At 53.4% G+C, this 12,130-nt stretch overlaps 1 protein-coding gene across 1 annotated transcript in view; it reads left to right on the top strand.

The window, feature by feature from the left end:
- Positions 1-8,083: 8,083 nt before the first annotated feature.
- The window catches only part of CUX2 (cut like homeobox 2), a gene marked incomplete at both ends in the record, with an annotated part of 201,853 nt that continues 197,806 nt past the window's right edge, over positions 8,084-12,130 (top strand). The window contains one exon of the mRNA XM_080717572.1: positions 8,084-8,146. Within this exon, the coding sequence (XP_080573698.1) occupies positions 8,084-8,146 (63 nt within the window). The remainder of the gene's footprint in view (positions 8,147-12,130) is intronic.

Genomic DNA, 12,130 nt, shown 5'->3' with positions numbered 1-12,130 from the left:
ATTCCACCCCCCCCATGTGGCTGGTCCTGTGTGTGGCGTGAGGTAGGGATCTAATTGTATTCCCCCCCCCCCATGTGGCTGGTCCTGCGTGTGGCGTGAGGTAGGGATCTAATTGTATTCCCCCATGTGGCTGGTCCTGCGTGTGGCGTGAGGTAGGGATCTAATTGTATTCCCCCCCACCCCATGTGGCTGGCCAAGTTGCCCAGCATCATATTGAAAATAAAATCTACCCTTTCCTCCCTAGTTGGTGATATCACCTCTGCCCTCCATTGGTGTGACTCTGTTTCTAGGCTTTTGTTCTGTCCCCCAGGGGTCTATTTCTGCCTCACTGCCTTGGTTATCACAGCGTTCTAACAAGTCTTGATCGGGAACATTTTCTGCCCTGTTGTTCTTCACACGTGTCTCAGCTGTTCCTGATCCCCGTGTCTTCACCAGCATTTTTTTTTTTTCTTTCTGATGGTACTGGGGATGGAACCCTTCTACCTCCTGGCTACACTCCTAGACCTATTTAATATTTTAATTGGAAACAGTGTCTCTTAAGCCAGCGCGGCTGGCTTTGAACCTGCGCGATCTTCCTGTCTCCGCTCCCAAGCGCTGGGATTACAAGCGTGCGCCACCACGCCTGGCTTCACCAGCAATTTTAAGATGAATTTGTCAAGTTCCATGAACAATCTCCTTGGGGTTTTGATTGGAACGGCCTTTATGGACTGAATTGAGGACTGAATTGAGGAGAACTGACATTGTCATCTGGTTACATCTCCCAGCCTTGAACACAGAATACGCCCTATTTAGTCAGATCTTCCTTTATAGACATGCGCACATGCTGTGTACCCCTCAGGGCCCCAGGAAGAAGCAGACCCCTCACCCAGTGAAGATTCCTGGTGGTAAAAGTAATCTGTGGGCCGAGAACGGTGGTGCATGGCTGCAATCCTAGTACTTGGGAGGCTGAGACAGGAGGATCTCAGGTTCAAGGCCAGCCTCAGGAACTTAGTGAAATCCTGTTTCAAAATAAAATGGACTGGGGGTGTAGCTCAGAGGTAGAATGGCTCTGGATTCAATCCCTGTACCGAAAAGAGTAATTTGTGTGTAATAGTAGTAGTAGTAGTAGTTAGTAATGGCTCAAGTGTCATTTAGTAGTAGAGCAGTTGGCCTAGAAATGGCAAAGTCTTGGGTTCAAAACCTTCACAATATCACAAAGAAAAAGAAAGAAAGAAAGAAAGAAAGAAAGAAAGAAAGAAAGAAAGATGGATGATAAGATCATTATTTATTTTATTTTAATTTGTTTACGGAACTCAGAATTTAACACTGGGGCATTCTACCTCTGAACAGCACCCTCAACCCTATTTTATATTTTATTTTGGAATGGGGTCTTGCTAAGCTGTCGAGGCTGGCTTTGAACCTGCGATCCTCCTGACTCCGCCTAGGATTACAGGCGTGCACCGCCATGCCCAGATGACATGGAAATCAAGAGAGGCCTCTAAGCCCAGACGTGACTGCATACCATCTGGTATCTAGTTTTCCTTGACTTTTCTCAAAGAAAACTTTAAGCAAAGATGGGGATGTTCCATAATACTATCCTGTAATCTGCACATGGCGACTGTACTGCCTATCACGGCCACACATACTATACTTGATCTTAGCCAAAAGGCCGAGACGCGATCATAGCCACATATAAGCGTGCCTCAGCGCATGTAAATAAACAGTCCTCATCCTTCTTAACAAAGACTATTCTGTGGTAGGCAGAGTAGTCAGGGTTCCAGCAGGCCTTTTCCACTAAGGGTTTTTTTGTTTGTTTTTATTTTTTTATGGGGGATTGAACTCAGGGGTCTTCTACCTCTGAGCTATACTCCCTTCCCTATTTTATTCTATTTATTTATTTATTTATTTATTTATTTATTTATTTATTTATTTATTTTTTGTGGTACTAGGGTTCCTGGAAACCTTTCTACCTCCGGGCTACACTCCCAGACCTATTTTATACTTTTTATTTGGAAACAGGGTCTCTTAAGCCAGCGCGGCTGGCTTTGAATCTGCGCGATCCTCCTGTCTCTGCCTCCCAAGCGCGGGGATTACAACCGTGCGCCACCACGCCTGGCTATTTTATTTTTATTTTCTTGTTTTGAATCTGGGTCTCACTAAGTTGCTGAGGCTGGGGCTGCAGGGGATAAATACCCCAAGCTCTCTCTCCTCCTGCTACTGTGACTCCCCCTCTCCTTCCCCTTCCTCCTCCTCCTCCCTCTCCTCCTCCTCCTCCTCCTCCTCCTCCTCCTCCTCCTCCTCCTCCTCCTCCTCCTCCTCCTTCTCATAATGGGGACTGAGCCCAGGGACGTTCTACTGAGCTGCACCCCCAGCCCTATTTTATTTTCATTTGGAAACAGGATCTCTCTAAACTGCAGAGGCTGGCCCTAGCCTGTGATCCTCCTGTCTCGGCCTCCCAAGTCCTGGGATCCCAGGTGTGCTCCACCACACCAGGCTTCCTCCTGCCCTCTTATCTCCTATCAAGACCCCCATCGGCCAAGCCCAAGAGAAATCCAGGGAGCTGGGGAGATGGAGGCGGCCAGGTCTGAGTGGAGAGAGTAGGGAGGAGGTCGTCAACACAGCAAATGCCAAGTTGTTCAGTCTCTGGTGTGGGAGGGGCTCCCGCTGGGAGAACCTGTCTCCTTTTGTTCCTCTGCAATTTGACTGGTCATTGAAGGTTGACACACAGTGGAAGCTGGCCTCAGGCCTGGTTTCCTAACACTGTGTGTGTGTGTATGTGTGTGTGTGTGTGTGTGTGTGTGTGTGTGTGTGAGTCTGGGACTTGAACCCAGGAGGCGCAGTCTATCTCCAATCTATGCCCCAACCCTATTTTATTTTTTTGTTACGAAACAAGGTCTTGCTAGGTTGCTGAGGCTGGTCTTGAGCCTGCCATCCTCCTGTCTCCGCCTCCCAAGTGCTAGGACGGCAGGCGTGCGCCACCAGGCCCGGCTTGTCAGCCCATCCTTCCTTCCTAGGAAAGTCAGATCAGCCTCAGATGCGGAGAACTTCAGCTTTCTGTGGGTGAAATCCTGATTCTGCCCCCTTGCTAGCAGCCACTTCTCTCAGAACCTGCCAGCAGCTGGGCATGGTGGCACACACTTGTCCTCTTTGTACTTGGGAGGCTGAGACAGGAGAGTCACAGGTTCGAGGCCAGCCTCAGCTACTTAGCGAGGCCCTCTGCAACTCTGTGAGACCCCGTTTCAAAATAAAGAATAAAAAATAGGGCTGGGGGGTATAGCTTGGAGGTGGGATAACCCTGGGTTCCATCCCTAGTAGCGCGTACACACACACACACACACACACACACACACACACACACACACACAGTGTTAGAAAACCAGAAGGGTGAGATCAACTTCCCGAAGCCACAGCGCTTACAAAGGGCAGAGTTAGACTGTACCCCCAGGCCCCCGCCATAGCCGCCTCTCCTGACCTCGGTGTCCCGCTAACGCTCTCCGTACAAAGCAGCCAGCAGGTGCTTAATGATAGTCTTGATTTTAAGTGCTGTGTATAAGGACCTTACGCTTGTCACGGTGGCCACCGGGTGGGGACCTGGCGGAGGGCCAGCCTCCCAGAGGACACTTGGGGGTGTCCTCCCGACGGCCGCGTGACCCCGTCTTGCTCCTGGGGCTGTCGGAACTTCCGTGTGCATCTGGAGCCTGCGGTCGCTGTCTCTCCTGCTTGGCAGCTGTGGTGGGCAGCGCGGAAGGACGTTTTCTTTTGCATCTGCGTTGACGTTGGCATTTTCTGAATTTCCAGAAGGGCCGGGGCTTTCTGGATGCGCGTTTCTGCTTTTAAGCCGTCCTCTGCAAAAGAGGGCGACTTCTTCCGAAACTGTTGTGGGTTTACAGTCCTCATCTCGATGTGCAGGCCTCTGGGAATCAGAAATCAATCGGGAACCCGTTTTAAGTTTTTCGTCTATCCGTGGATGTGTGTTCGAAAAACACCTTTTCAGAAAAATGTTTACAATTTTAGCGCTTTGGTCCCCCAATCCGAGGCCCTTGTTTGCTGGGAAAGTCTGAGTTTCCTCACTTTTCCTCCTGCACTAAGGACCACCCAGAATCATCTCGTTTCTCCAGCTAACTCTATTTAGGGGGTTAAACACTCGACTGCTTAATTTATTATTGCTGAGTCTGAGACGGTTACAGATGCCTTTAGAATATAAGTCCCCCCACATCTAACAAGGCACAGGCTTATGATACTCTTGAAATACGGTGGAAGAGACGGCTGAAATTTATTTTGTGAATAAAGCAATAAGCCACTACGCAAAGCTAATATGTTTCAGCTCAGACAGAAAGACACGACCATTCAGTATTTATGTAACAACCCATTCCTCAGTGGGCCTGCAAGTTCCTACCATTAAAATTGTCGGAATTCTTCAGAGACCCGCTGCATTAAGTCATTTAAAAATATCACAGACTTAAAACAATCTGAATTATTGGATTTTCTCGCTGCCCCTCAGTAAGCATATTTGCTGTGGCAATTTCCTGCTTGGTCAAAGGGACAGCCTCCCTCCGTCAGGAAGGGAGACGAGTTCCGTGCAGAATTTTGATTCGAAAGTCCATCGGTCCCTAGTAACTGAAACAAAATTAGACTGAGATGTATGATTTTTTTTTTCTTTTCACTTTTCATTTTGACTGAATTTCAGATTCCCAGAAATGTTGCAAGGGAAATGTAAAGGACGTTTGCGAGGCGGGCGTGGTGGCGCACATGCGGTCCGAGACAGGAGGATCCGGGAGGATCAGCAGGCTCAGGGTCAGCCTTGGGGACGTAAGCAAGCCCCTCAGAAACCTAGGCTGACCCTGTTTTGAAACTAACTAACCAACTAAATAAATAAAATTTAAAAAGGGCTGGGGACGTAGCTTGGAGGCAGAATGCCCCTGGGTTCTGTTTACATTGTAGGAGGGGAGAAGGACTATAAACTTTCCACCTGGGACTCTCAAATGTTACATGTTTCTTCTAGTAGATAGATACATATTCAGCGCATCTGTTTTGTGCAGAAGCTCCCGGGCTACAACGTTATCCCTTTACAGCTAAACACCGCAGGGTGTTCTCTGAAAAGGATACTGTTATACTGCCACAATACAATGATGAAAACCAGGAAATTAACATTGATACAGTGTTGTCACCTAATCCATTGACCTTACTGTTTGTCATTAACTGATACAACTTACAGAAAGAAAATTCAAGCCCCATATGGCAGTGCAAGCCTGTCATACAGTACTTGGGAGGCTGAGACTGGAGGAGCGCAGGCTCGAGGACAACCTCAGCGAGTCCTAAGACTCATCAACCTGTTTCAGAATGAAAAGAATAAAATAGGGTTGGAAGTGTAGCTTGGAGGTAGAATGCCTGTGGGCTCAATCTCTAGTAAAACACGCACGCACGCACACACGGAAGAAAGAAAAAGCCTGGGAGTGGCGACCTATTCCTGTAGTCCCGGATTTTGGGAGGTTGAGACAGGAGGATCACAGGTTCAAGACCAGCCTTGTATTTAGCAAAACTCTTAGTGACCTAGCAAGACCCTGTTTCAAAAAAAAAAAAAAAAAAAAAAAAAGACTGGGGGCATGCCTCAGATGTAGAATATTCCTGGGTTCAACCCCCAGTACCAATAAATAAATAAATAAACAAAACAAATTATAAGCTGGGCGTGGTGGTGCATGCTTGAAATCCTAGTACCTGGGAGGCTGAGACAGGAAGGATCACTGGTTGGCAGCCAGCCTTAGTTACTTAGTGAGTCCCTCTGCAACTTAGTGAGACCCTGTTTCAAAATAAAGAATTAAAAGTAGGACTGGGGGTGTAGCTCAGAGGTGAAATGTCCCTGAGTTCAATACCCAGTACCACTAAAATATATATATATACACACACATATTTATATATGAAATAAAAGGGGCTGGGGGTATAGCTCAGTGGCTCAGTGATAGAACAACCCTGGGTTCAATCCCCAGTACTGGGGGGAAAGTATGTTGTTTTGTTTTTTAAAATAAGAAACCTGGTTTTTTAAACATTGCTTGGAAGGATTTTACACTTGCTTAAGATTTTTTATTATAGGTCTTTAAAAAACAGACTCAGACTGGGGTTCGCGGCCAGGCTCAGCTACTTAGTGAGACCCCGTTTCAAAATAAAGGATGCTAGCTGGGCGTGGTGGCGTACCTTGTAGTTCCAGCATTCGGGAGGCTGAGACAGGAGGATGATGGTTCACGGACAGCCCCAGCTACTACTTAGTGAGGCCCTCTGCAACTCAGTGAGACCCTGTTTCAAAATAAAAAAAATAGGGCTGGGGGTATAGCTCGGAGGTAGCATGCCCCTGGGTTCCATCCCCAGTAGGGCAAAATAAATAAATAAAAATCTGGCTGAGGTTGTAGTTTGGAGGTACAATGCCCCAGTACTGAAAGAAAGGAAAAGGAAAAAAAAAAAAAAAAAAACAACAGACTCAAAGACAGGGAAGCTGTGAGCTATACAGATGCTCAGGGGAAGTGTAACTATTTTAAAATTTTCAGTGCGATAGTTATGAAATTTTCCTAAATTCATTTTTCAGAATGAGAGCTGTAATTTCATGTGAAGTCATCCAGAGTCGAGCTAAACCACACGTCAGGCGCAGTTCACTCTGGCAGGGAAACGGGTCGCTCAGAATCGCTCAGGACCTATTTGACGACATCTTTGGTGACTGTGGCACTTTCGGGTTCGGAGCCTTTCAACCTCTGCGTTCATGTGTTGCCGGACCTCACGGGAAATGGATGGGGCTGGCAACAGAAATACCGTGTCCTTGTCCAAATCACCTGACATTTTCAAAACAGCTCCGGAAGATCACACCTTCTTCCCCGAAACATTTACGAAACAATTATTTACATTACATTAAAAACTTTAATTGCCTCCAAGCACGTGCTCGGAGACACAGATATTGGAAAATCATCAAAAAATATCCATCACGGTCCTCTCTCCTTTACAACCCTTCTAAACTTTATCTTTTTTATAACCTGCGGGTATTGATCTATTGTCCCGGACCAAGAGTGATGTCAGGATTCCAAGCTGGATCATAAAGAGAGAATATAATTTCCACTTGCCGTCCGTGAAACCAGACGTTTGATCAGAGAAAAGAGGGCTGGGGGCTTGGCCCTTCTTTGGGCGAGGAGGGAAGGCGGTGGGGTGGCTTGTGATGGGGAGGGGTCGGGCCAGGCAGGGAGTCACCCCAGGTGCGGGCAGAGTCAAGCGTTGGGCACCTGTCTGGGGTGGGTCTGTGAGTTCCTAACTGGGGGCGAGTTTCTTGGGGGGGCACGAAGTCCTCTGGTTTGCACAAAAACGGAAGGGGGGGGGGTAAAAGAACACTGACTCAGGTCAGCGGACTGCAAAGGTCCAGGACCTCCGTCTAGAGAGCTGAAGACCCTCTTCCCAAATGCAGAAGCAATAGTGGGGACCCCGGAGTCAGGACACCCACAAGCGGCCGCACAGCCGCCAGGAACTGGGAGCCCGGAGCAGGGCGAGGGTCCCGGGGGGATCACGGCGGTAATAATGACCGCAGCGGGCTGGTTCCGGGCCCTCCCAGGTCTGGCTGAGAACCTGCCGCAGGAAGCGGCCTCACAAAGTTAGGTCGCGCTCCTGTAGGGGGGACCCCTGAATAACAGCGATGCTGGGCGTCTATTGTAAGGCACCCCTGGGCGGCAGCAAACACCCCCCCCCCCATAACCAGCGCACGGCTCAGCGAGGGTTCTGGGCGCTGCGGGCCGGGCCGTCCCGACTCTGCGGCGCAGAGACCCTCGGCCCCTCGGCCCGGCCGGCGTTCCGGGCACGCGCGGCTGGGCTCCGACTGCAAAAGGCGAAGCAGGAGAAAAGAAAAAGCAAAGAAATGCATGGCCGAACTATTAACTTTTTTCTCCCCGAATCCGCGCCCGGGCGCCGGGGGCGGGGGCGGGAGCAGGTGCGCCCCCCCCGCAGCCCCCCCCCCAGCTGCCGCGCATCGAGCACGTGACGGCGTATCGATAAGTTTGCAAAAAGGCAAAGTCAAGTGCGAGCGGCGGCGGCGGCGGGCGGGGGCTCCGGCCTGGGCGCAGCCATGAGCGGAGCCCCCAAGATGGCCGCCGAGGTGGGATCGATGCTCCCGCGCTGGCGGCGCCCGGATCCGCGGCGGCTGCAGGTCGGTGCGGGCGGGCGGGGGCGCGGGCGGGGGGCGCCCCGAGCTGCCCACCTCGCCGCCGCTCTTTGTGGGCTTCGCCAGCGACCGGGGCAGCGCGGAGGAGCCCACGGCCCGGCCGGACCCGCGCCCGCCCCGCCGCCGAGCTGGGCGGACCCGAGCGGGGACCGGGAGCGCGGGGGAGGAGGGAGGGGAGGAGGGAGGGGAGCACTGAGGGGAGAAGGGAGGAGAGGAGGCAGAGGAGGAGGGAGGGGAGGAGGGAGGGGAGGAGGGAGGGGAGGAGGGAGGGGAGGAGGCAGAGGAGGAGGGAGGGGAGGAGGGAGGGGAGGAGGGAGGGGAGGAGGGAGGAGGCGCGGGCGCCCGAGCCCTCCCGGCTGCGCAGCCCGACGCCGCCGCCACCGCCGGACCGGCCGCCCCAGCCGCAGACCACCGCGCCCGCCCGCGCCGGGCTCTCGGGTTCGTCTCTTGCGCCTTCGCCCCCCCCTCCGTCCTCCCTCCGGTCCTCCCTCCGTCCTCCCTCCGGTCCTCCGCCCCGTCCAGCCGCGGACCCCGCCGGGACCCGGCAAGTTTGCGCCCCGCGGGCGGGCGGGCAGGTGGCGCCGGCCTGGGAACTTTTCACTGGGAGCGGCCGCGCGCTGTCCCTGTCTGTCTCTGTCCCTGTCTGTCTGTCTCTTTCTGTCTCTCTCTCTGTCTCTCTCTCTGTCTCTCTGTCTGTCTCTCTGTCTGTCTGTCTGTCTGTCTGTCTGTCTCTCTCCCCTCCTGTTTCTTGCCTGTCCCTCTCCCGGGCAGACCCTAGCGCCCCCCCCCTCCCCGCTCGCCCCGCCGAGCCCCAGCCAGCCGGGCAGGCGGCGGTCAGCGCGGCGGTCAGCGATGGCGGATAACCGGGCGGTCAGCGATGGCGGATAACCGGGCGGTCAGCGATGGCGGATAACCGGGCGGTCAGCGATGGCGGATAACCGGGCGCGGCCGGTCCGTCCGGGGCGCCCAGGGCCCACTTTCCTCCTCCTGGCGCGGATCTCGGGTCTCGTTAAGTTTCTTGGGCGTCCCCTCCCTCCGCCCCGGCCGGGGAGAAGCGGCTCGTGGGGTCCACCGGCGGCTCCTCTAACCGAGGCCCAAGTGGCCCTTCTGGGCGGGAGGGGGGCGCGACCACCTGGGATGGCGGAGGCCGGGGCTCATCGCAACCCTGCTAATGTCGGTAAATGCGACCCGGGGCGGCGGGGCGGCGTCTTTATTTATGATGGATGTTCTGAAACCCGGGGCCGACAGGACCGCGGCGAGGATGGGGAGGAGGGGGCCAGGGCCGGGGGAGGATGGGGAGGAGGGGGCCAGGGCCGGGGGCCTCCGCGTCCTATTGTTATTCCGGGCTGGAGAGGATTCCGAGGTTTACCGCCGGCATTTGCTCCCGTCGCCGGAATGTCACTTAACACAATTTTCATTAGATAACTCGCTCTCGGTCCTGGGAGCTGGGCTGCGAGGGGGGAGCTGGGGGCTGTCTGCTGAGGGGCTGGGTGCGCCCCGGGAGGCTGAGTTTTATTGGGGGGGAGCTGGAACCTCTCTCTCTCCCTCTGTGTTTCTGCTCGTTTTTTTTTTTTTTTTTTGGTGGGGGCTGTGGAGGTCACCCTAATCTTGATTCTAGCCGGGCTCCTTGAGATCTGGGAGCCCTTTGTTAGGAGGGTTTTAGAAGATGCTGAGACGGAAAAGCACGTTTCAACTGGCCAGGATGGAGGCGGGTGTGGTGCTGAGGTCTGTCCAGGTGGCGGGGACGCGGCCCCCAAGAGCTCTCCCCTACAGGGGCGGACGTGTGGGGGGTTACTCATTAAGACAATAGCTGTGTGTCTGGCGCAAAATAGGACGCCTTCCACGGGAGTGGGGGGAGCTCATTTACATGGATATTAAGTGGAGGGGCTGGCCCCCAGGGAGTTTGAAAGGCTGAGCGCTCCCAGAGAACCGAGGGAAATAAACGTGGCAGCGGCCGCGGCTGCGAACACTGGGCCTGCACATCTGCCGGCTCCCCACCCCCACCCTGCGCCCCCACCCGGCGGGCACTGCTCCCCGGGCTCCCCTGGGGGGAGGGCAGGCGGTTTTCCTTGGAAAGGGATCCTGAGTCTCAGTACTTTCGCCCGCTCCGGGATCCTGTGGTTCGTAACGCTCACGACTCCTACACCATACTTGTATTATTTTATTTTCCCTTCGTAGAGGACAGATAACTCGAAAGGAAAACTTTGGATCTGAGACACAGGTGACCGGGGCCGCTCCCCAGCCGGCCCCCTGCAGGCCCGGGCTCTGGCTCCTTCGAGGGCTGGCCGCCTGCTCAGGAGGGCAGGAGGCCGCTGGTTCTGCCCTGTTCAGGTGGGATGGCTCCTGGCTGCCTGGGCTTGTGCAGTCCAGTGGCCGAGGCCGGTCCCCGGTCGTCCCCCGGGCAGGACCACGCTGTGACGCCGCCCCGTCCTGGTAGTAAAGGTGACCTTGGGCCAGCACGGCGTGCAGCCGTCCAGAAGTTTATATTTTTCAAATATGGAAGCAGTCCAGTTATTATTCCTTCTGAGCGCAGCAGGGCCGCCCCGTGCGCGCTTACCCGGCTCCAGCAAGCCCGAAGCAGCCTCCCCTCCTCCCCTGCCTCTCCTCTGCTGCGCTCCTCTGTGTCTAGCGGCTCAGGAAACGGCTGGAAATAAAATTCCATGCAAAGATAATGCCGGGCATATTTCATTTGGTTATAAGATTGCTTTATGGTGAACGTTACCGGCGCAGTATTTTTTTTATGGCTTTTCTGTGTATAATCATCGTAACCGGATTCATACCTTTATGATTTTCTTTCTCTGCTTCCCTTCTGCCACTTTTTCTTTCTTTCTTTCTTTTTTAACGATGCTCTGGGTCCAGTCTCCCCGGCTGTCTTTCTCTACTTCTCTGAAGAGGGGTACTCAGGCTGGCAAAAGTTGAGGGCACCCGGTCCAAACGAGGGCGTGTGGCACAGACGCGCGTCTGCAGACGGAAAGGGTGCGGCTGGTGGGACCACTCGGTAGAAATTTTGCAGGAAAAGGCAAATTCTGTTTGAGGTGCAGGGCCCACGTGACCGGCAGGAGAGGCTCCATCTGAGCTGGGCGCCGCGGTGCGGGCCTGTAATCTTGGTTCTCAGGAGGCTGAGACAGGAGGATCGCAGGTTCAAGGCCAGCCACAGCAGCCTGGCAAGACCCTCGGCAACCTAATGCAACTCTGTTTCAAAATGTAAAAAGTTTAAGGGTACCTAGCTTGAAGGTAGAATGTCCCGGGTCCCAACCTTAGTACCTCCCATAAAAAAAGAAGGAAAAGAAAGAAAAAAAGAGACCTCACTTGTCTAAGGAGTTCACAGAAACTTGGGGTGGGGGCACAGTCTCTTGGCTGTCAAGGGATTGTGATGGTGCTTGATGGAATGTTTTCCCCGGCTCAAAGTTTAGAAAAGAGCGTGGATGTGATTAAAATATTATAACCTTATGATATTCTGAAGTGCATAAATTTTACATATCAGCCTCAGAGAGCTTAGGCATCCATTAGAGCCTCTGACAGCTTGACTTATCTAAATGTGCTATCATTTAACAATGTGTCAAAATTCCTCTTTCTGTAGATGACAGCGGTAAATAAGCTATCAGCCCTGTTGGCGGAATCCTAACTTTGGAAACTTTGCGGAGATGGGATCGCTGTAGGGGTGGGGAGCCTGAGCGCAGGGCTTGACCTGGGGGTGAAGCGGGGCGGTGCTGGGGCTCAGAGAAGCAGGGACACAGCCGGGTGAGCTGGGAGCTTTTCAGCCACATCTGTGAGAATAAGACCAAGCAATGAAGTCAGGCTTGGTAGCCCACGCCTGCGATCCCAGTACTTGGGAGACCGAGACGGGAGGCGCGCAGGTTCGAGGCCAGCCTCGATAATTTAGCAAGACACCGTTTGCAAATAAAAAGTAAAAAGGGCTGGGGGTACAACTTAGAGGTAGAATGCCCTGGGTTCAGTCTCCAAAACAAA

Source organism: Muscardinus avellanarius (genome assembly GCF_963383645.1).
Source record: "Muscardinus avellanarius genome assembly, chromosome: 21".
NCBI classification, from domain to species: Eukaryota; Metazoa; Chordata; class Mammalia; order Rodentia; family Gliridae; genus Muscardinus; species Muscardinus avellanarius.
This window is presented reverse-complemented; position numbering and strand designations above follow the sequence as displayed.